Genomic DNA, 24884 nt, shown 5'->3' on the forward strand with positions numbered 1-24884 from the left:
CCCTTGTAGAAACTAATACAGTGTCGTCCATTTTATTTGTGCCTGTCAGTCTTGCAAAGACAGGCATCTCGCTCCCCCCCGAGAGGAACACAATGCAAATAAGCCCGCGGCTCTGTTATGTAATTTAATCCTCGACATGTAGACAGTAGATGTTTGTGATAACTGTCCTCAGGTGAAGCAGTGTGTGTAATTTATGATGAATCTATTTATGAAATATGTCAACACATTGGCAGAAGAAGACTCCTGCTGTGCTTAGAAGACGATGATGAAGATTAAGTGAATCCCAGTTTTATCAAGTTAGTCTAAAGGGATCGTACTTTTTTGCAGATTTGCAATCAATATTATTGAATTAGTTGCCAAATAGTGTTTTGATATTTCCACAATAGCCGCCAGTTAACCATTGGCTTGATTTCTGTCAAAAACATGAGAAGAAGGCAATGAGCCAAAAAATGTGCAAGAAATTGGTCAAAAGATAAAATTCAGAACAAAAAAAGTAAAGTTAAAAACAAAGAATTTACTTGGAAAAATGCTTAAAAATTACTTTAAAAAATCTGTAACATTATTTTAAAATGCATTAATAGTAATTATAAATATATTTTTTCCACATTTTTCCCTTTTGTTTTTTTTTTCTTAAATAATTTTCTAAATCTATTAATTTTTTGCAGTTTGTGGGACATTTCTTACCAACTTACTCATTGCCTTTTTTCTTATGTTTTCAAAAGAAGTCACACCAATTCGCTCAGGGCTCAGAGGTTTCAATATTTGCAAAAGGTGTCTGAGAGCAGCACAAGAAAAGTGATGTCTCCAGGTTTCAAAGGGTTAAAGAAGTATTTTATTGCTAAAAGATGACTTCTTGATAAAACTATGATGTCTATGCAGTAGAGATACACAAATAGTTTTGAAATTGGTGCTACATGACCAGAAAAAAAACAGAAAACGGATGCTTTTGCTCAAGATGGAGAAAACCTACAACTACCAGAATGCACTGCACTGCACCAGACCAGTATTGGTGCCTTCGTTTTGTACTCGGAGGTCAGAAATTCCCAGTTCCCAGTAGGAAGTTTAAACTGGAACGCACCCTGAGATCGGATTTCCAACTCGGAAACTCGCAGCAACCGCATCAACCCAAACTTACGAATTCAAGATGGCTGCCAGTCACATACATAGTGAGTAAACACTCTGCTAAAGTACTGCTTATAGTGTCCATGTTTTTTGCTGACTTGTCCACCGTTGTCAACTAGAATGCAAAAACTGTTGTCAACTCTGAGGTGACGTCATTCCCACTTCCAACCTCTGAGTACAAAACAAACACACACACAGAAATCTGTTTGAAACAATGGCGGCCGGCTGGTAACAAACAGTCTTGTATTACAGTTCAACAGTGAGCTAAAACATGTTTCTTAAAATATCTGAGGCAAGAAATGGACAACTCACTGGCAGAATCTTGGTTTATATTTGATCAGCGCTGCTTAGTTTTACTGCTTGAGCTCAGTTTTATTCCGTTTGTGTTTTTTATTTTGTACATGTTTTCACTGTGCAGGAAACTGTGGTGCAAATGTCTGGTTAACAAACCCTCAATATTACAGCTAAACACAACACTAAAATATGTTTATAAAAACATATTAGGCGAGACAAAGACAGGACAGCAACATAATCTTGATTTATATTTGGGGCGTTGATATGACTCTAAAATAATATCACCATATTTCAGAGTATTTTTGCGATAACGATATTCTTGAAGATATGACAAATCAGTTTAAAAAATTATTATGAAATCAGTGATCTAGTTTTACAGTTTGCTTCAAATATTCAATAAAATCTAAAGAAAAATGATCTAATTTCTTTAGTTTGTGAACAACAACAGTGACTCAGAGTGAGATTCAGGTTCTGTATACAATATTAATAGTTCAACAAATTACACATTTAAACAGCTCCCAAATACAAAAAAATGTCCCCTGAGATCTATATGTATAAATCACATCACATTGTAACCTGTGACAGGCTGTTATGATACCACAACTATCACACAGTCACATTTATGGAGGTTTCTGTCGAGCCGCATGTGTCACGTAGGTTTACATTACCAAAGGTTTATGACAAAATCACTTGACGACATCGACTCCAGTGTGCGCACGGTGAGAGAGGAGAGGGAGAGACACTGAATGAGTTCCCTCTGAGCGAAGAAGTCCAGGGCTGCTGCTCCACGGAGTCAGTAATAATTTCGCTTTCAGCCATGCTTAAGGTCGCCGTGGGTAACAGTATGACGTCAACATGTCAACAAGTCGAAATATTGTGAGTCTCATAATGTGAATTTTTGAATATGATATCAAAAATTATACCGGCATCATTGTGAACGAACCTCTAAGTACCTTTTGATGGCCAACTGCTGACTTCAAACTTTATTGATATTGTGCTCAGATGTACATGTATCAGATGTACAGATAATCAGCCTGGCCAATTATTGGGCCAATATTATGAATTTTTAGGGCTATCAGTATCTGTGATTTTTTTCCACCGATATACCAATATACAGTTTTGTTTTCCTTAGCTGCGCTGTTTTACCCCTGGCGTGCTTCTCACTGACTGCACGTACCACTCTAGGCTATTAAAAGTAAACTCAAGACCTACCTTTTTAGCCTGGCTTTTAACTGAGCTCTCCTTTATTTTATTTTATTTTATTTATTGTTTTTAATTTTATTTTTTAAATTTTGTATTTATGATTATTATATATTTATTCATTTATTTTCATTTATCTGTTTTTATTTAGCTGGCATATTCTTCAACTTCGTCACTGTTAGTTACTTAATTACTGTTAATTCTGTGTCAGCTATGATTTTTACAGCAGACATATATCGGTTGTAAATATCGGCTATTGGTTTCTCTGTTTCATAATAATCAGTATCGGCATTGGCTCTGAGAGAACCATATCGGTCGATCCCTGCTCAGACGTAGGCCTATACTTAGTGTGGGGCAGGAGAGGGACGTGATAAAAGCTTGAAACCATCTCCAAAGCTGTTTAAATCTCAGGTTTTAACATGTCGTAGCATCACATTCTGAAGAATATCTGTTGAGCTTTGTTTAGTCTGACTTGTCGCTGTCCCTGAAATGCATGCTGGGATCCATCCGCTCACTGAAGAAACTAACAGTAAGAGTAGACTTCTAATCCAGTGTGGACATTATCTTCAGCTCCAGCCACTAAACCTAACATGACTCCCCTTTAGAGTGGCTGGGTTAAGTGAGCAGAGCAGGGCCGGCTGCCTGTCATCGTCTATTATTCATGGTGCCTGCTGGCATCTGATACCTACTCTGCCAACACTTCTTGGCTGGAACTCACAGAAAAAACAGTCTCTGTGTTGCAATCTAACTTTGAACTGTTGTCATAAATCTAATAAGAGACTTCTGCCCTGTTTTTCCTTGGGTCTTTGAAAGCACTGACTGTTGTAGATACTGTACAATCCATAAATTCAATAACTTATCGCTGTATGTTTCCGGCACTTACACATCAAAGAGTGTGCTAATCACACACACACACACACACACACACACACACACACACACTACACATGCACTGGTGCTTAGTAATAGTGAAAGGAGTAACAAAGCACGGCCACAGGGTAAACTTTGGTCTCCATGGCACAGAGGAACACTGTTTGATTAGTTTAATAAATGGCCATAAACACATCAAAGACAAAGTGCTCACTTCCTGGATTGTAGCTACAGAAATACCCTCTTTGTGTTTCCACTCAGTGATCATTGGATTGCACATGCCATCTGCCCGTGAACGTGTGTTCACACCTACCTAAGGAGTGTGAGGAAATGGTGTGCAGAGCCTTCTCTCCAATCTGTGAAAGTGCACTGAAGTAGGCCTCACTCGTTACAGCCAGAGCTGAAACACACAAACACAACAGTCGTTGGAAATGCAAATTTAATTGGCAAAATTAATTTCCCTGGCACAGAACGACAAGAGAAGGTAAACAAAACCATTAATTACAATAAAGGAAATAATTTGATAATTCAAATTTGCATACACACAAATATCTCTGCAGTATTCAGAAACAGGGATGCACCTAATGATTTATTTCCTATTGATTAATCTAATAATGACTTTTTGATTAGTCGATTAATCTAATGACTAATTTACTGATTACACTTAATTTTATTTTTTGACTTTTATTTTATTACTCAATATAACAATTAATCTACAGAAAATTGTCACATTAATATTTAAATATTTTATTTAATAATTTTCTCTCAAATACAGTAACGATTATGACATATTTCAAATCAGTCTAATTTCCACATCACTGCTGTTTTGAAAACAATAAGAATAAAAAAAATAAAATACAGTAATGATAATGATAATAATAATAATAATAATAAAATAATTACAGACCGTTTTTCGTCTGATGCCTGATCAGAAACATTTATTGGACCTCAAATTCAAAAGAACTGCTGTGACACATGAATCAATCAAGAAGGAAGAAAATTCAAGAAAATTACTTAAACAATATACAGACTGTAACGACAGTCTGTAGTGTTCGTTTAAACCATTGTCTCACTTGTGCAGTGCTGTTAAAGTAACTGGAAATTTAAAAAGGCCCAATAACAGTCTTGATGATGCATTGCTTAATGTTATGTCAGCAGCTGTGCAGAATGACTCGGGTGAGGACAGAAAGTAAACAGGTGGTCTCTTGACAAATCGCTTCATGCAGCAGTTATACTGCTGTGATGCGGCATTCCCAATTTGTGGGCGACATTTTTCAGCTGCAGCTTGTCGTCCGGAGGAATTCATGCTTTCACAGGACGCAGATTACTTTATGCAAATCGACGAATCAATGAATCACCCCAGACCTTTTCAGAAATACGTCACTGTGATTTTATGCTGTTTATTAGCCTCAGTTTTCTTTATCAGCAATAACCCCAAAGTCCCTCTTCACTCTCTTTGCTATCACTGCGACCAATCAGTATCAGTTTTAGTGTGTGCTGTGTTTAGTATATTTTCACCACTTTACCCTGCTGTGAGACGGCGATATCCAGTGGGAGTCTGAAGCTGTTGTATCACTTTCTACAAAGCCGAACTACATGAAGAAAAGCAGTAATTTAACACTGCTGAACACAGACGGTGGTGCAGTGGTGCAGTGGTTAGCACTGTCACCTCACAGCAAGAGGGTGGGGGGCGGGGTTTCTTCCAGGTGCTCCAGCTTCCTCCCACAGTCCAAAGACATGCAGGTTAACTGGTGACTCTAAATTGCCCGTAGGTGTGAATGTGAGTGTGAATGGTTGTCTGTCTCTATAGCCCCTTTTACACTGCCAGATTTTCCGCGGTCATTTTGCCGGCAAGCTGCGAGCGTTTAGACACACAGAGCCGGATTGGCGAGTTGATCCGAGGTGCCCAATTTTCCGCCTCGTAGGGTAGACATATTGGCGGAACACTTTTTGGTTTAAAAAGAACGAGGTGCCCTTCCACAACAGGAGGGGCTGTTGATGACGATAGCAGGAATTAGCGAGCAGCTACTAGCAAGAGGGAAACACAAACCTGACAGACACTGTAAAGATGAGCAACTGGGGAGACAAGGAATTGTGCGCCCTCCTTGTCCTCACAAACGAAGAGGCCATTAACCGTCAGATGACGGGGACGGTGAAGAACGGGCCGACTTACGAGAGAATCGCCGAAGGACTGACCAGCCGCAGCTTCCCTCCCACGTCACTGTTGACGTCACACGCTGAGCTACACGTTTTGTTACTTGCTCACGCCCCCCATTGCCCCGAAAAAGGCGCATTCTGTATAAACAAAAGTAGGTAGGCGGCATTTTGCTGCACTCCCTGATTTTGTTTTTATACTGCCAATGCTGAAAAAAGACTGATTGAGCTTTCCTGCCCTGATAGTCTGGTGACCTGTCCAGGGTAAACCCCCCTTTTTGCCTAGCTTGGATAGGCTACAGCCCCCCCTGCGACCCCCAACAGGAAAGTAGTTACAAAAAATGAATGAATGAATGAACACAGCTGCTGGTCTATCTCTGCCTTGACTGGTTAGTTTGTTTGTGTTACAGTGTGTCTTTGGTATTCACATGGGTTTATTCAGATTCACCAAAGTCACAAAATGACAGAAGCAAACTAAGGCCCTAAGCTAACTGAGCAGGTATAGCTGTCTGCACCAGAGGAAAGCAGTGAAAATATTCTCAATATAGTGTACACTTAAAACTGCTATTGTTTTTCTTCAGACGGGAGTTTTCTTTAAAAACATTTTGCTGCCGCCTGTCCACAGTGGTTCATTTCTAGCTTCTGTAGCTGTATTCATTCCTGCCTCTCCAAACTGGGGGTGTGCCGCTGCCATCTACTGTACGTAATACACAGATTATAGATAAGTATGTCATACAACCCCACTTCAAAAAAATTCCCCCTTTTCCCCCTTTTTCTTAACCTCAGCCTTTCTCTCGTCACAGCTATCTGTGTAGAGCAGTATTTAGTCAAACAGGGTCAAATCTTCAGTCTGGTGTTGCCTCAGTAACTTGAGCACAGCGTTAGATCCCCGAGCAGAGGTGTTCTGATCTTTTAGACAGACGTGAGTGAGCGTTAGCTGGATTTTCAGCAGGTGAGACAGATGGGGCTACAACCAGCACTAACCATTCAAACACACACTCCCCGAGGCTGTGAGGCTAATGGATTCAGTAGTGAAAACCTTTGTGATAGTGCTGTGATAACAATGGATAGGCACAGTCTAAAGATTAGTTTTTGATTTCCAAGGCAGGGCTGCAGCTATTCTAATCACTTAGTCTATAAAATGTAAAAAAAAAAAATTGTGAAAAACGTGCTCATTACAATTTCCCAGAGCCCAAAGCAACATCTTTGAATTGCTTAATTTGTCCAACCAACAGTCCAAAAGTCAAAGTCTCTTCAGTTGCCATCATAAATGACAAAAAAGAGCAGCAAATTCTCACATTTAAGAAGCTAGAACCAGCAAATGTTTGACATTTTTGCTTGCAAAACCACAAACAATTCTTGAATTATCAAAATAGTTGGCAGTTACTTTTCTTTTGACTGACTGATGCATCCGTTCTTGGCCTTGGCTTGAGTTCATTACTGCTCCCCCTTGAACACATGGAGAGGACTTAAGCCTCTGTGCAGGTGGCACAGGAGACCTAATAATCTTTATTTTATGTCTGCAGGGCTTTTGGCGCAGTGCTGCTGCTATGAATCAGTTGCTGATGATGTAGTGTTACTGCTCCTGCATATATTAAACAAACACCTTTAATGTAATATAACACGTAAAAGCATCATCATGCAAAACTGCTTCTGCAGTTGAATTTCATTTACATGTCAGCATTTCAAAGGCCTCTCTCATTGAATGCACTGCAGAGGGATTAGAGGTGATTATGATGTGGATAATTAAGACATAAAATATAGACGCAGTTAGTGTGCATTCAGATTCAAATTAAAAGTTTAATCCCGACGTCTTCTCTTCCTCATAGGATTTGTTTAACTGCTGGAGAGATGGCTATTTATTAAACCAGGATGTTTATGCAGTAGAAAGACACAAAATGTTTTAACTTTGTGTGACAGAACCAGTAAAAAAAGACACTTTTGCTCAAAAGGGAGAAAACCTACAACTATCAGAATGCACTGCGCCGCACCGGACCACCATCTGGTGGGAGATGCACATAACGCAAACACGTCTGTTTGAAACAATGGCAGCCGGCTGGCACAAAACAATCTTAAGCCCCTTTTACACTGCCAGATTTTCGGCAAATGTTGGGCCGTTTTGCCGGCAAGCTGCGAACGTTTAGACACGTTGATCCAAGGTGCCCAGTTTTCCGCCTCGTAGGGTAGTCATATTGGTGGAACCTTTTTGGTTTAAAAGCTGGTTGAAAATCAGCAAAGTGCCCTTTTAACCCTATGGGCCCTAGGCCTTTTAGGGTATTTTTACTGCCTTTACTTTTAAGCTCATATCACAGTCATTATAAAGGCTACATACACATGCTATATCTTGTTTTGTTTTTTCAGGACAATGTGGGCTATCCAGATTTGCCATCATTCCATGTCCTTCTATGTGCCTGTATTTTATATTAATTTTTATATCAATGAAAAAAACAAATCTGTGTGACTAAATTCTTACATTTTGACATGTATCTCAGCATAGCAAGTTGGAAAATGACATTCTGCCATATATGAAGAGGGGAGACTCTCTGGAACCTGGCAATATAAGAATCATGATGGTGGGACATTCTGTCACTTCACAGTTGTCCAAAACATGTGGTTTGTGCCAGGCGGACATGATTGCCAGGATTTTTTCATTATTGCAAGAAATTCCATTGACTCATTCACAAGTCAAAAATGTGTTTTATCTGAAAGAAACATGCAATATTTACATCTAAGATCATAGAAAAATAGTAATAATATCATTCCTCACTATATGAAGTGACTGATAACAAGATCTGTATAATGGATTGTAAAGAAATTCATCAGGTTTTTATTTTGTAGACAATTAATCTGGATTTACAGCATGATGGGATGACAGCACAATGATGTGTGTGGTATCATTGGAAAGCTCTGGTTCTGAGCTTCCATGTGATATGTGTGGCATTTCTGTGTGATGCTGCATTCGCGAGTAATCCATCCAAGAGTAATGTGTGTGCAGAGCTGTATGAAAGCTTTCCATGCATAATTTTAGTGTAACTTTATCATTTTTTTTCGACTACCGACAAGTGCTTGATGTCGGAAAGCTATGGTCCCGCTGTTTCACGTGATATGCGTGGCTTCTCCCTATGACGCACGGTTGCAGAGAAAAACCACGGAGAAGAAAAGGTGTGAATTTGGACGCACTATGTGTTGTTCAGGCGCATAGTGTTAAAGGAGCAGTGTCTAAGATTTAGGGGGATTTAGTGGCATCTAGTGGTGAGAATTGCAGATTGCAGCCAGCTGAAACTTCTCCAGGTTAGAGCTCCTTCAGTGTTCATTGTTAAGGTTTTGCTGGGAGCCAAATTATTCTCAGAGGTGTCTTCCTCTCCAAAACAAATGGATCCGATGATTTAAACTGGTAAAAACACTGAATTAATTCACATTAAGAAATCAGAGTTTTTTCAGTGCTGCTTGTTGCAGGGTTTGTCCATTCTAGGCTATTTAAAAACGTTGCGGTGCAACATGGTGATTCTCATGCTTGAGGACCTGCTCCCTACGTAGATATATGCACATACTTATTATATTATATTCCACTTCTGCCAATATATTACCCTAAATCCTTCACACTTGACCTTTTTAGGAAACATAGTCACATATAGACCATGGAAATAAATTCAAGGCGACATCCTGAATCCATCTCTGTACATGGAAATGAGACATTATGGCGCTTTGTTTGTCTAGTGACAATATAGTCATAACAGCCTCTGTAGGCCTTGGTTACAGGCCCATAATAAAGACAGTAACAGCACTGGGATATTCCCAAAGCATATGGACTTTGGAATTAGGTCTAGTGAAACTGACAGCTCCCATTGTCCATGTAAAGCCATTACAGTTTGTTTAGTTTATAGCAGTTGTAAAGGCAGGTGTATCTAAAAGTGAAATAAGTTCATCAACAGATTCTTTCTCTCAGTCTTACCCTGGAAGGCTTGGACGTAGCTGTTTCCCAGTAAAACCAGTTTCTGTAGGCTCGGGTTGAAGTCATCCATCAAGCTCTGTTTGGGACACACACACACACAAACACACACACACACACACACACATACATATATACACCACAGTTTCTGTTCAGTTTTGAAACTCAGAGAAACTTTAAGACCCACCTAAAGGAGAATCAATAAAATCCATCTTTAATGCAATCTGTATTTATGAGCACAAACTCTCTCTCCCAACACCGGAGCACAGACAAACCTAAGACTGGAGCAAAGGAAATACTCCTTGAATCAGAAACTAGCTTTGTGAATTCACATCATGTTTGCTCGGCAGAAATTACATTAAAAAATTAAACTGAGCTTCACTCCTCAGTAACCAAGAAATGTTTCTGTACTCTCCAGAAAATGTCCCAGTTTCCTGAAGAGTGTCTTTGGAGAAGAAATCACAACACGGTGCAGGACTGTCATGTGGGTATCTCTCACACCCGTCTGCCTCGCTGCCTAGGGTAAGTTTGTTGTCTAATTTGAGCCCACACAAAGTCTCTGTTACTCACCGAGTAAATCCCCAAGGTGGAGCGGTGCAGCTGATCACTATTCATCCCCGACATGTTCATTTCCAGAATAGTGTAACTGTCAGTGAAACCTCGAGAGGGTCTGCAGATCTTAAATCATCCAGGAAACGTAGCAGAGCCTCTGTGTGAGAAGAGTTAATCGTATTGAACTGGACGTGGAGTGGAGGAGAGGAGGCAGTGTGTTAGTGTGTTGGTAACTGACACCGCTGTGGCCTGAGAAAGACTGGAGTAAATAATTAAACATGCCTCAACCATAAAACACGCTGACACATGCTGTAAACCCTGACTGTCTGGGCATGTGTGTGTGTGTGTGTGTCTGAGTGAGTGTGTGTACGCCATATTGTATGTTTTATTCAAGACTATAGCAGAGATGTGTTTTCACCCTGTAATGCATAAAATCATTATATGTACGCCTGGAGAAATGGGTATGTTTTCCTTTTTAAATAATTTATTAAAACAGCTGGATGCTGTAGTTTTTTATTTATTTATTTTATTTGTTTCACACACATAAATACAAAATAAAAGGACATAAAAATAATAAATTAGAGTATAGTATGTCAAATGCAGTATGCCAAAAATACCAGGATGTTCTACTACATCCAGTTCGATGTTGCAGTATGGAAGCCAGCATGCTTTTCTGACCCACAATCCTCTGCACAGTGGACGAATCGTCACATCAACTGAGCTGCAAACAGATGACTGCTGATTGACAGCTGTCAGAAGTTGCAGTGACGGTTGACGGTGCATTCAAGTAACTGATGAGTTAGTTATAATCTGCACAGTTACAACTTTAAAGTTAAACTACACACATCACAAAGTAACAGCAGCAGAGCTCTGCGGGTCAATCTGCGTCTCTGGGGAACTTGGATAGTGGCGTTTGTTTATCTTCAAGGTAACGGATATAAAAGCAAGAGGGTCAAAGTTCAGGGTGTAACGTTATGAGACAGCAGTGTGTCCTGACTGTGTGCATACTGCATGCAACAGTACGCACTTTTTAAGAGCAGCTGCAGTACCTAATCCAAAAGGATTTGATTCAGATGCACCCGACGTCTCTTTCTGTACAACAAGACAGAGGAATCCAGTAAATAAACTTTCATTCCATTAAACAGCTTGTTAGGGACTATCTTCAGGTGCGGATTAATACACATTTGATGCACTTGTGAGTATCTACAGGAGCATGTAGGTGTCCTCCCTGAGAAGTTTTGAGTGTCAAACATGTAATTCTTTGCCTTGGTCCAGATCGTTGAATCCACAGTTGAATGACTCCTTTGGCATCGTGACAAAACGGCAAACAGTTTCTTGGTTCACGTAAAAAAAAAATCTCCAAAAAGCGCCAAGGAAGGACTTTTAGCCAGTCGGCATCACGGATGGAGCTAACACCAGTGTGTAGCTGTTGTCAAGTCGTGCGCTAGAACAGCAATGAGTTGCACTAAAAGTAAGACCAATGCTGCTGTCATTGGTGTTTGAAATCAGTATGTCTTGTCAATAATGCCCAACATTGCAGCTTGTGTTACTTCACTCCGGTACACTTTAAAAAACATGTAAAAACGGGTTTGTCGGCACGGCTTTGCATCAGTGTGGACATGAAATGACGCTAGATTCAGGTGGATATGTTGATCTCTACTGATTGGTTAGAGACAATCGAATCCACTTTCCCCACAGAAATTGATTGAGTGGACACAATGTCAGACTGGAGGTGGAATTGGTGATTTATTCGCCAAAATGCGAAATTGCCTATTATAAGACAGAATTATCAATCTCTGCCTTCTCTGCATCAAAAATCCACACCTGTGCCCATGTTCCTTGGTAACATATTTGTTTCTTTCCTGAGGAACAGCTCACCTAGTGCAAAATTGTTGCCCTGCTGTCAGTAGTTGATAAATTTTAGACAACAATGGAGGACTTTGGCTCAGAGGAATTATATGTGTCAGGCTTTGGATGCATCAAGTGGCAACCTGCAGGGCTAAAAAATGAAGCCAATGTGGAAGTGCCAAAAACTGCAGTTCTTTGAACGGCAACTTGCTGGCTCCAGAAGCAAGCCAATCCCCGCAGACCCCCATGTTGAAATGCCCAACTGTACAGCAGAAATGAATAATAAAAAACAGTTTTGGTCTCTGTAGCTAATTTCCCATTCATGACAACAGTATGAGGAGTGAATGTTTGTAAAACGCACCTGTTTATATTTTTATTTAGGCTTAAATTTACGCATAATTAAGGGCGGGGCACTTTGACCCTGTGTCTGCCAGTGATGTTTGACGGATCCATCCCTCCACAGCTCCAGCCCCTCGCCCAAATATGGTCACGTCTGGCTCGAAAAAGCCAAGATGGCAAATTAGAGGCATTAAACTAGTCCACAAACCAATGGGTGACATCACGGTAGCTATGTCCATTACTTTTAGAGTCTATAGTGAATCCGCTTTTACGTCTGGAACCTCCCGTGTACAACGGGCTTGAGACACACCCTTGTTGAGGTCTGGAGTTACTACTTCTTATCCTGAAGCCTCCTTAAGGAATCTGATCCCGTTTGATTCGGCAGTGGGAACCTCTTGCGACCGCATGCATTTGCTGACGTGGACCCCGGCAGGATTCGAATCCCGGACTTCCGCGTGGAACATGAGTGCTCTAACCACCACACTAGGGAGGCCCCAAAATGTATCCGTCACTTTTTTTCTCCCCTTTGAATCCGCTTTTACGTCTGGAGCCTCCAATCTACAACAGGCTTGAGACTTGCCCTTGTTGAGGTCTTGGCTCAAAATCCATGGAGGCCCTCCCCTTTTACAGTCTATAGTATGCTCAGATAATGGTAAAAGTGTTAGCGAAACACTTCATTGTTGGCTTTGTTGACGGAAGATGTAGAATATCACCAGCCTTATCCTTTAATATCAGCTCTTCACCTTACACCCAAAATGTTTCATCCATTGACGTAGTTTTGTTATGGAGACCTTTAGTGCCTGGAAATAACCTGCGCATGTAGCCATGGCCATACCACAAAGGAGTTCAAGCATCTTGGGGTCTTGTTCACAAGTGAGGGTAGAATGCGTGAGATGGATCGACAATTTGGTGCCGCTTCTGCAGTGATGCAGGAGCTGCGCCGGTTCGTTGTGGTGAAGAGGGAGCTGAGCCAGAAGGTGAAGCTTTTGATTTACTGATCCATCTATGTCCCAACCCTCACCTATGGTCATGAGCTCTGGGTAGTGACCGAAAGAATGAGGTCGCAGATACAAGCGGCTGAAATGAGTTTCCTCCGTGAGGTGTCTGGGCTCAGCCTTAGAGATAGTGTGAGGAGCTCAGACATTCGAAGGGAACTCAGAGTAGAGCTTAGTCAGTTGAGGTGGTTCGGGCATCTGATCAGGATCCTCCTGGGCGCCTCCTGTTAGAGGTGTTCCAGGCACATCCCACTGGTTGAGGCCCCGGGGCAGACCCAGAACACACTGGAGGGATTACATATCTCATCTGGCCTGGGAACGCCTCGGGGTCATCCAGGAAGAGCTGGAGAGCGTTGCTGAGGAGAGGGACGTCTGAGGTGCTTTGCTTGGTCTGCTGACCCCGCAACCCGGCCCTGGACAAGCGGATGAAAATGAAATGGAAGGTAGAGTGGTGTAGGTATGGATTCAGAGGAAAACAAAAGTGAAAATGTGTCTTTTCAGCACATGGAGATGGAAACCAAATCACTTAGAGCCAGATTCTAGTTACCGCTAAGCAGTCATACTGCCAACACTCCTCTATGGTGCAGAGGCATGGACCACTTATAGTAGGCATTTAAGAACCCTTGAGTCCTACCATCAGAGATGACTACGAAGATCCTGTGTGTGAGCTGAGAAGATAAGAGGACAAACACCAGCATCTTACAGGACGCAAATACAGACCGCATCACTACCACCATCACAATGCACCAACTCAGATGGACAGGCTTTTCCAAAACAAGTCCTCTACTCTGAACTCTCCACCGGTCAACGTGCACCTGGAGGCCAGAAGAAGCGCTACAAGGACAACATCAGAACCAATCAAAAAATTCAACATCAGCAGCTCACCTGGGAAGCTACTGCCAGTCAAAGATCTGCATGGAGAAACTGCCTGCATAAAGGTGCCACTTTCCATGAAGATCACCTCCAACAGGCTGCCAGAATCAAGCAGCAGCAAAGGAAGGAGAGGAAATCCACCAAGCAGGCCCCCACACATCCCACCGCCAGCACCCAACATCCATATCCACACTGCAAGAAAGTTTGTGGCTCCAGAATTGGCTTCTTAAGCCATCTGCAGACCCACAACAAGGACGCCCAGGGAGGACCATTATGGAGCTACATTAGGATCAAATGTTTTGTACTTGAAAAAATAACATTTGAAACTGAAAATTCATGTGTTGATCTTGAATTTTGAAAAATACAACAATGTATTCAAAATAAAAAATAAGTGTATGAAACGTTTTTTCAGGTTAAATATAATTTTGATTCACTTTGGTAATTATTTTGAATGAATAATTTATTTTCACTTTTTACTTCCATATATATTTTAACATTTGAGGTCTTTTTTTTCAGTTGCATATTTTATCTTTTCACATTCAGATCTTATTTTTTACAGTTTCAAATCTTATTTTTTACAGTTTCAAATCTGTTTTTTGAGTTTCAGACTTTTGACCCTGATGTGGCGTGGGGGGCGTGGCATCAACTGAGAGGGGTGTGGAATCATGAGTGACAGTGCCTTCAGGGAACGTAGGAACTAAAAAAATTCTGACTCAACACTTATATACACCATATTCATGTGACTGACAGTGTAAAAATTGATGTCAGTGACAAACTTCCATTTAGAAATCTGTTTTAGACAGTACTGAGCACCAATTGCGGTATAAGAGCGATAAATTATGCCACATTTTGCAGATCAACAGCCACATTTTAAGTGCTGATATGTCTGATTTCCACATAGCACTGTGAACGCAGCGTACTGTCCACTTTGCAATGATGGCGTCCAGTCGGTCGGGTCAATCTGCTGGAGCCCATACATCCAGCACACAGGTGAGAAATGTTAAGTAAGCTTAACATTAAGGGGTCGTTTTTGTGACAACATACATTTTTTTTTGTGATGTCTTTTAAGTGGCGAATTTGTCAGAGCTGGAAAGTGTGATTGTCCACAGCTCCATCATCACGGCCCTGTTGATGCTTCCTCATCCAGTAAACGCCCACGCCACATCAGGGTCAAAAGTCTGAAACTCAAAAAACAGATTTGAAACTGTAAAAAATAAGATCTGAATCTGAAAAGATAAAATATGCAACTGAAAAAAAAGACCTCAAATGTTAAAATATATATGGAAGTGAAAAGTGAAAATAAATTATTCATTCAAAAGAATTACCAAAGTGAATCAAAATTATATTTAACCTGAAAAAACGTTTCATACACTTATTTTTATTTTGAATACATTGTTGTATTTTTCAAAATTCAAGATCAACACATGAATTTTCAGTTTCAAATTTTATTTTTTCAAGTACAAAACATTTGATCCTAATGTAGCTCTATACATAGGACTATCATACTCAACTTGACTCATCGCTGATGATCGACAGTAACACTTTTTTTGCATCAAAAAATAATGAGACATATTTGAATTGTGATTGTAGGCTATGTAAATGAAACTGACTTGACACAAATTGTACTTATAAATTGAGCATATTTTGAATCCCCTGATCCCCTGATCCTTTAATACAGGGTTAGATACACATAATACATTTTTGATTGGTTAATGCAGAATTCAGCGGTCATATGTGCTTAAATCCTTTAATCCTTCTTTAATCACTTTAGATGTTAAAATCTGACTTGCATTGACTGTGCATGGCAAAACAGAAGCAGAGATGCCCCCGTATTTTTTAATGTAGCACAGAAATTTAATAGAATATGTTAACTGACTGTATCTTGACCATTGCTCATTTTCTGTTTCACAAAGGCCTCAGTGTATGAGCACTAAAACATGAGAAATATAAACATGTAATTCTTCCACCAGTTACCCTTCCAAAAGAAGACAAGAGGAGAGTTGCTCTCCGATATTTGATCCAAACCCCAGAGTGAAGAGAAAGTTATTGATTTCTTTTCTTACTCCAACCGTCACATTTTGGCGTTCGGCCCTGCTGCCAAGCCAAAACACACACGGTGTGAGCTGCACTCGGCCAGCAGCTCTGACGGATTTATTATTCTCAAAGCGCAGATTTGTTCTTAATGTGACATGTCAGAGTCAGTGAACTCCCCGTGAACCCCTGGAGGAGAGGTGCAGGTGTCACATGGACGGTGATGGATTCCCTTTTGTAAATGGATGTTGTGGGAAGAGTATTGTATTGTATCTGACACATGGTGGTTAGAGATTCTAGGCAGGAAGAAAGGCAGTACGCTGTGAAACCTTTGGTTCTTACTTGTTTATAGTTTAATAGATGATGGGCTCTGGCAGAGAGAGAGAGACTCATACACTAGATGGCACCATAAACTAACTGGACACATGACTTGAATTTTAAACAGCTTCATAACACACACTTATTTAATATCTTTCTTGTTCTCTCCTCTCTTCTTTTCTCTTCATAAAGTAACTCCAGGTCAATATTTCACCCACACTTCTTACACAAGATGCTGATGTACATGAATGATTTAGTGCAACATATTGAACATTGATTGAAAGATATCGAATATTATCTGATCATCAGTGGTAGAGGACATATTCAGATCAGTCACCAGAGTAAAAGTAGTAATACTACAATATAGTAACGACTACATTTCAGTAAAAGTCTTGAATTGGAAAGCTTACTTAAAGGATAACTTCGGTATTTTTCAACCTCGGCTCTATTTCCCCATGTGTATGTGTGCGTATGATTCATAGGTACAACTCGTACTAAAATTGGTTCAGTATTGAGGGAGGCGGATGCAGCCGGCAGCCGCGAAACAAGCTAAAACGGTAACGGGGGCAAATGCGTCCCGTATAAGTTTGCGCATTAAAAGTGCTTTTTTTCGCCACTGACCGGTTCAAATTGCCAGTGTTATCTCTGTAAATAGCATACTAAGTGTTTCGAACATTGTTTATATAACATTACCTCCACAGTGTCTGTAGCTCTCTCTACTCGTGGGACAGCCGTTTTCTTGAGGAAGAGGTGTTTCGGGATTGGATGTCTTCTCTTCTTCGGCTGGCAGTAGTCATCTTGGGAGAAATGAGCACCGCAGACCCGATGGTCTGCAAGGCGCAGTGTCTGGACAGGAGTGTTAGCATCCATTTGTAGCACAACTAGCCACAACTTCAGCATCTCGCCGTCCGACAAAGGCAGCCTATGAAAGCTGTACGGGGTGTTGCGCGACATCCTGTTCTTGCAATTCAGATAAGCACAAACACGAGCCATTGTTTTTTTAATCGATGCAGTAAAACTCTCAGCTCTACTCCGGGACAACCAGCGCCACTCTGAGCGGCACTCAGCATCACAGCCGGGAGGAGGTGAAGGGTCAGGGAAACGTTTAGTATGCTATCTACAGAGATAGCACTGGCGATCTGAACCGGTCAGTGGCGAAAAAAAGCACTTTTAATGTACAAACTTATACGGGACGCATTTGCCCCCGTTACCGTTTTAGCTCGTCTCATGGCTGCCGGCTGCATCCGCCTCCCTCAATACTGAATTTTAGAACGAATTGTACCTATGAATCATACGCACACATACACATGAGGAAATAGGGCCCAGGTTGAAAAATAAATAAGTTATCCTTTAAGTAAAAGTACATTAAAAGTAGCATTGTGTGTTACAGGTAAAACTGGCCTGACTCAGTTAAACACTGGTTTTCAGCAGGTTCCTGTTATGCAACGAAAACACACATTACAATACAGACGAAACACAGAAACAATCAACAGAGGCAAAACAACAAATCGTTGGCAGCTACAGAGACAATGCGGAGTAGTGGACTGAAGTGGAGTGCATAAAATGGGATATGGGATTTAAATCAGTGGTTGCAGGGATGTCCTTCCATCAGATAGTGTTTATGTACACGTTTGAAATGTGTAATAGAGGTTGTTGCTCTAATGTAGTGTGAGATCTCGTTCCAGATGTTAGTGTAAGAGCGACAAAATGATCTCTGACCATAATGTTTTTGGTGGTACAGGAATAAGTGCATGCGAAGCTGATCTAACGATGTCTTGTGTTGTGACTTGGAAATAAAGCAATAAGCGTAGGATTGAAGTTGTTGTTTAGGATCTGAAAATAGAATTTAATGGCGAGATTATTTGTGTCGTTTTGAAAAGCCAAGGTGTTAGAGTGTGAGTGCGGTGCAGTGACGAATCCAAAGAGGGAGGTTACCATGGGCTCTGTTGTATAGTCTTGCTCTGGGTTCAATGGTTGCCTTTGTGTTGAGGGACCATATGGGGAGACAGTAGGATATTGTCGAGAGAACGCGTAGGTATGTGTCTGAAACAGCAGGGGTGAGATATGGTCTGATCTTGTTATAGACGTTTCTGGTTGAGCTTCTGTGGTAGGTTCTGAATGTGTTGCTGATAAGCGAGATGTGAGCCAAGGAATACTCCAAGATATCTGTAGGTTTCTGTGATGGTTAATATTTGATTTGCAAAATGAATACGGCCAGGAGATGTTACTGATGCATTAATGTATAGGCAGCACAAGAAACAGCTGCTTTTAACTATTTAAATTACCATTAGATAAAATATGGGGGAGGCAGAGATCTGGAAAAGGCCAAAACAGGCAGCAGAATTTGATAATACACCCTCCTCTTGAAGCTCTTCCCTCTGTGACCAGATGACCGCGTTCATATACATGTGCGTCATACAGTAACCCAGTTTTATTCAATCTTATTTTACTGTACAGTTGCTCGAAGCTCATGCGCTCAGCCCCAACTTGCCTTGTTTACCAGATCACAAATGAGAGTTAGCTGCTAGCCACCCCACCGTCCCTCCACCTTGTTGCCCTCCACAGTGGACTGCTTCCCTGGGAGGAGAGCTGGCAGCAGCTCCCGAGTCTGACCTTCAGTCCACTGCTGTGTCGGCCATTGCAAATGCCCCTGCTGCGGCTGTCACATTGGGCTGGGGGCAGTGCCCGCTCTTACCTGTGTAACAGCAGCAACAGAAAGTTTGCTGATCCAGTAGGGAGTCAGGGCTGTTTGGTGTCCTTGAGCTGAAGACTTGTGCTTGTGCTGACTGGAGGTCTGTCTCAGGAGCTACTGCCTGCTCTCCTCCCAGCAAGGTGGTCTGTAGCCACGGGGAGCGAGGCGGAGAACACACTGGGAATCAAAGCTCTCGCTAAAGTTAGCTACATAAACATGAACTTGGTGCCAGAGTTGTGAGTCTGTAGCTCCAGTTAGCAGAAGAACATTTTCTCTTCGTCTCTGAAACACTTAGTCCATGTTGGCATGGGTTTATTTTCAGACTCTTTTTCAGATCCTCTTTTTGATAAGTCGGTCTTCCTGTCTTGGGTTGCTTTGCAGTGTAGGCAGTTGTTGCGAATGCTGGAGCAGCAACTTTCTCTGCAGGATGCTTCATTGTTGAATCTAGAGTTGTACCGATACCGATACCAGTATCGGAAATGCCTCCGATACTGCCTAAAATGCGGTATCGGCGAGTACAATCTGATACCACGTAATGCCTCACGTCATTACACATGCTACAGGCAAATGAAACGGAAACGGAGCAGAGTTTAAAAAGGATTCATATCAAATTATGGCATTCATTCTACTATTATGTATTTATTTCTTAATATTTTACATAGAGTTTTAGGAGTTGAGACATATCCCATCCATTTTTATTTTACACGCTGGTATCGGATCGGTACTCGGTAGCGGCACATACCGAAGGTTCAGGGATCGGAATCGGTATCGGGAAGGAAAAAGGTGGTATCAGTACATCTTTAGTTGAATCAGGCTTTCACCGAAGGGACGGGACTGTGTATCTGCATTCATAGAACAGCTTATAAGAACGTCCTCTGAAATGACCTGTGATTGGCCGAAGTGTCCCATCATGGGTTAAATTTCCTAAAGCCTGAACACAGAGTCAAGAGAAGGTGCAGAAGTCTAATTTTCTTTCAGTACACTTAATTTGCAATAGGTTCAAAGTTTATTATGGATTTTTTGCCCAGTGACACCAGAATGAAACTGCCTACCCCAGATTTAATTTATAACAGTTCATTGTATTTTACTAACTAATCACATTTTGTTTGTCAACTCTTCTTTCCTATCTGGAAAGTAACTGTCAGATAGGTCTGGCCCGGAAAATTATATCACAATATTTTTAGGCTATATCTATATATAGGCAAGTGTTAAAACAAATATAGAGTGGTAATTTGATAAATTAATATCACTTTACTGTGATGCAGCCTTTAAAATTAGGGATAAACACCATTTGTGCCATATCGTGATACCACGGTATCCAAAATCAAATTAGATATATAGTCTCATATCTCGGTGACGATATATTATCTTCATATTGCCCAGCCGTACTGTCAGATAAACACTAAGGAGGAGTAAAAAGTACAGTATTTCTGTCTGAATTAGCAGAGTGGAAGTGTAAATCAGCATGAAATTTAAAAAATGTAATACTCAAGTACAAAAAGTCATATTAAGTGCAGTGCATTAGTGCATTACTCAGTTACTTCCCACCACTGCAAACCATCTCTCTCTGGTGTATATATACTGTTCATTCTGCTGACTCAGTGGACCTTTAAACAGGTTATTATATTATAGTAACAACAATCAAGCAGCAGTTACTTCAGAGGATGCATAATATGCAACAGAAGGAGGAAAAACAACACCGCCGTACTAAACAATCATACTAAAAAGCTTGAGTATGAAAAATTGTTTTCACTGCCTCAATTCATTTTGTTTCCACAGCTCTGTATCCATTCTCAGTCACTCGCTTACAAAGGCGTCAACAGACAAAGAATGGATTCCCACTAACTGAGCAGCTCTGACCAAATCCTCAGTATAGATTACGGCTAAAATCCTGTGTATAAAGTGCATTACTGAAATGAAAAATTCCAAACAAAGAAAACTTTTAAAGCTCTATTATCACCGCAGCACACAACATAAAGGTCAAGGGTGACTCGGATGATAAATCGAGCTCAGGCTCGCCGGCCGCAGCATCTCACAGAGGCTTTTATAGACATAATACATCAGCAGTATATTTCGATCATTAACTGGGCAGCAGTGTCCAGAATGCTTCACCCCACCCTGGCCTTTTTAATGCACTCATACTCCCCTATATTATAGCTCCAGCTCAGTGGAGTGAAAATGTGCTGCAGCGTTGGAACATTTAGTTCGGAGAAGAAAACATGATTTTATACTTTAATCCTCAAATGCATTCATGCACAGAGCCGCTGTTTACGCCTTCATCATCCTAAAACTGAACTAAAAAACAAGCATGGCTGCAATCATCATTAGGTGCAATACAGTGACAAGCAGAAGAGGAAATGACTCCAATAATAACTCACACTACTGCTGCAGAACTATTTACAGCCCAAAATACCACTGGTGACATTTAGTGTATACGCTGAATACAAATGTGTGGAGCTCAGACATCATTCTCACTTATGTGTGAGTAGTGATTGTTTTGTATTTACTTTTCCAAAGCTCTCGTCCCCGTCTCTACAGGAGTACTTAACAATCTACTTTACTATTCCAGTGTTCCAGTGGAGACGGAGAGCCGGAGCTATTCTTACCGCAGACATGTCTCACGCTGTTTCCCTCACCCATCTTATATTAGAGCTTTCAGCACCTGCGACTTTGAGAGGTCTTAGCTTAAATCCCCCTTAATACTTGTGTGAGAATGCACATCACACACTGATGTTATACACACGGCTGAGGAGTTTTCTCACACCTGTCGTTGTGTGTGTGCGCGCATGTGTGTGTGTGCGTGTTTAATTGTCCCTCTGTCACTTGAGCTCTCTCATGCATGCTCATAAATATATTTCTTAATTATGTGTGTGTGTGTGCACAAGCATTACACCGAGATTAAAATGTATTTTTTACTGGCAAGCATTAATGAAACTTGCTAATAGCACCAGGTCTGTATCATGCTCTGCAACACACACACACACACACACACACACACGCGCATATAAACCCCCACTAGGGCTATCATTCTGTCATCTCTGCTGCTGTAGAGCTGTTCCATAGGGAGCCTTGAGGCTGACTTATGACCATCCACACATCGCATTACAGTAGGCCTGTAATGTGTTGCTGAGGAAGAAAATATTAAGCCAAAGGGAAGGAAAAACAATTTCCTGATGTAATACCGGATTGTTATGCATGCTGGATAGATCCAGTGTAGAACTGCATCTGCAGTGAAAGCTTGAGGAAATGAAAAGTCATTAAAAGAACAGTGTGTGGGGTTTAGTGGTATCTAGCGGTGAGGATTGTAGATTGCAACCAGCTGAAACATCTCCCAGTTGGAGCTCCTTCAGTCTTCATTGTTCAGGAGGTTTTAACCAGGAGCCAGATTATTCCCAGAGGTCTCTTTTTCTCCAAAACAAAAGGACCAGGTGATTGAAACCTGTAAAACACTGAATGAAGCAGTTTCATGTTACAAAGTTTTCCTACCCAGTTCTGCTTGTCGCTATCCCAACTAAGCTTTCTCCATGACCTTCCTCAAGAAAAGAAAGGTCTGGCTGGGCCGACTCTCACTTTAAGATTGGAGAAAAAAATGCCCCGGCTTTTTTTATTTCTTTCAACCAATCACAATCGTTCTGGGCGGTGCCAAAGCAACGGTGCACTTGCAAAAATATTGCCGGGGGGAAACAGGTTTTGGTGTAACACGCCCACAAAAATATCGCCTACAGGACGCGAACCATGGCAGAAAAATGGCTACATCCCCGCAAGATCAAACACTGCAAAAGTTAGTAAAGGACATTTGTCGACTATGGCAACTGGAGGTGGTAGGGCGGGACTTCAGTGGGTGGCTCGTTCCGCCCAATGAGAGGCTGATCTATGCAACAAACTTCCGCCCACTCAGACTACTGTGGACCTAAACGTTAAAATATAATGCACTAGATGCCCTTCTGCCTGTGGACGTTCTGGGACAACATCTCATTTGACGCCTGCATGCATTGTGTCTTTTCAAAATACAGTTAGATTTTCATTAGATATGTTCAGTTTTTGAACATTACATGCATTGGTCTTTCTCAAAATAAACTTCCTACTTAGGTAAAACACCTGTTTTTACATGTATGTGTTTAGGCAACAAAAGCATGGAGTCTGCGTGTTCTCCCCGTGTCAGCATGGGTTTCCTCCAGGTACTCCAGCTTCCTCCCACAGTCCAAAGACACGCAGGTTAATTGGTGACTGAATTGTCCGTAGGTGTGAATGTGAGTGTGAATGAACAAATGCACATGGCTACGTTTTGAAAAAATATCATAGCTTCTCTCAAAATGAGTATGGTTGTTACTGATGTCATGTAACATCACAGGACATAGGTTATGTGAAATATGTCACTACCATACCATGCCACACATACTAGCACACTACTTTCTTATTAACATAACATTGAATTTTGGTTTCACACAGGAAACAAACAGCAGGCTCCCGGGTGAAAGTCCAGACTTAGTTTGATCCCTCCACCTCCCCTCCCACCTGCCTTATATGGGCTTTTTTTTATGACTTTAGTTTATTGAGTTTCAAACTTTCAACAACACAAAACCACCTCAAAAGGGAAAAAAACCCCTCCCCGAACAACTGCAGGCGGAAAAAAAATACAAATGAAATAGGTAAGGACTGACTCATACCAATAGATAGATAAAACAATAAACTGAGGTAAACAGAAATAACGGTATTAACATGATACATAAGAAACTTGCCAGAGTCCAACCAAAGCACAGTTAAATGTCCCAAATCATGTCCATGTAATAGTGTCCATATAAATATTTCCTTCCTCTGGTTGCACCATCATCACATCCACCCTCTTGCACTCATTACAATCCCAACAAGACCTGTACACACTTCTGACAACATGCTTCTGTATGTTTAGTGTTTCAGATGAGATCTGTAACAAAGCTGTGGTATTTGACGAGCTAGGATTGACAACAGGCTGTATGTGCTCAACTTTTTTTTCTGATCTAGATGTTCAGGAGGTTTTAAGCCGGAGCTGAATTATTCACAGAGGTCTCTTCCTCTCCTAAAAAACGAGTCCAGTCTCACTCTGAAGTCGTCAAAATCCGGCACTTGGGCAGTGACTTGTGGCGTTGGAAACCATTAAAAAAGGCGTCCTTTGACGTCTGCATGATACATGGCCAGTTGCTGTTGTAGTTGAAGTGCGCCCAGCAGCATCAGGGGGAAATGTGGCGGGACAAGGACGATAGTTAAGACGGTGAAAGTCAGACTGTGGGTGGATGGGTCCAACAAACACTGACTTTCACCTGAGAGAGCGGTGTTCACGTTTCTTAAGATTCTAAAGCCAAACCCTGTTCTTTTTCCCGAGACCTATACTAATCAAATGTTTTTTGTTGCTGAAGGAAAAGAAACGTCAATTCACAGTACTGTAATGACATAGTGCTTTTATTTTGAAAGAGACTGTATGTAAACTGTAAATTTCAAGTGAGAACGGAAGCGTATTTTGAAAGAAGACAATGCATGTAACAGGCAGAACTTGACACGGTGTCCCAGAACGTCAACAACCAGCACACCCAGGGTACCTTGGATGTTGTGTGTGGACGTGGAAAGTCCATGACCAAACAAAGATATTAAGTTTAAGTTTATTTACTTTATT

The 24884-nt window shown here is 41.2% G+C and overlaps 1 protein-coding gene across 3 annotated transcripts in view; it reads right to left on the bottom strand.

The window, feature by feature from the left end:
- baiap2l2a (BAR/IMD domain containing adaptor protein 2 like 2a) overlaps nt 1-10409 on the bottom strand; it is a 35865-nt gene extending 25456 nt beyond the window's left edge. For 2 of the 3 annotated variants that reach the window (XM_033643771.2, XM_078161396.1), the window contains exons 1-3: nt 10160-10409; nt 9593-9668; nt 3800-3886 (exon numbers count right to left, since the gene is read on the bottom strand). In XM_033643771.2, coding sequence (XP_033499662.1) covers nt 3800-3886; nt 9593-9668; nt 10160-10219 — 223 coding nt within the window. In that variant the 5' untranslated portion in view covers nt 10220-10409. The remainder of the gene's footprint in view (nt 1-3799; nt 3887-9592; nt 9669-10159) is intronic. The other variant, XM_033643770.2, reaches the window with a different exon arrangement.
- Between the last annotated feature and the right edge of the window lie 14475 nt (nt 10410-24884).

This window comes from Epinephelus lanceolatus, chromosome 18 (genome assembly GCF_041903045.1).
Source record: "Epinephelus lanceolatus isolate andai-2023 chromosome 18, ASM4190304v1, whole genome shotgun sequence".
In the NCBI taxonomy this organism is placed as follows: domain Eukaryota; kingdom Metazoa; phylum Chordata; class Actinopteri; order Perciformes; family Serranidae; genus Epinephelus; species Epinephelus lanceolatus.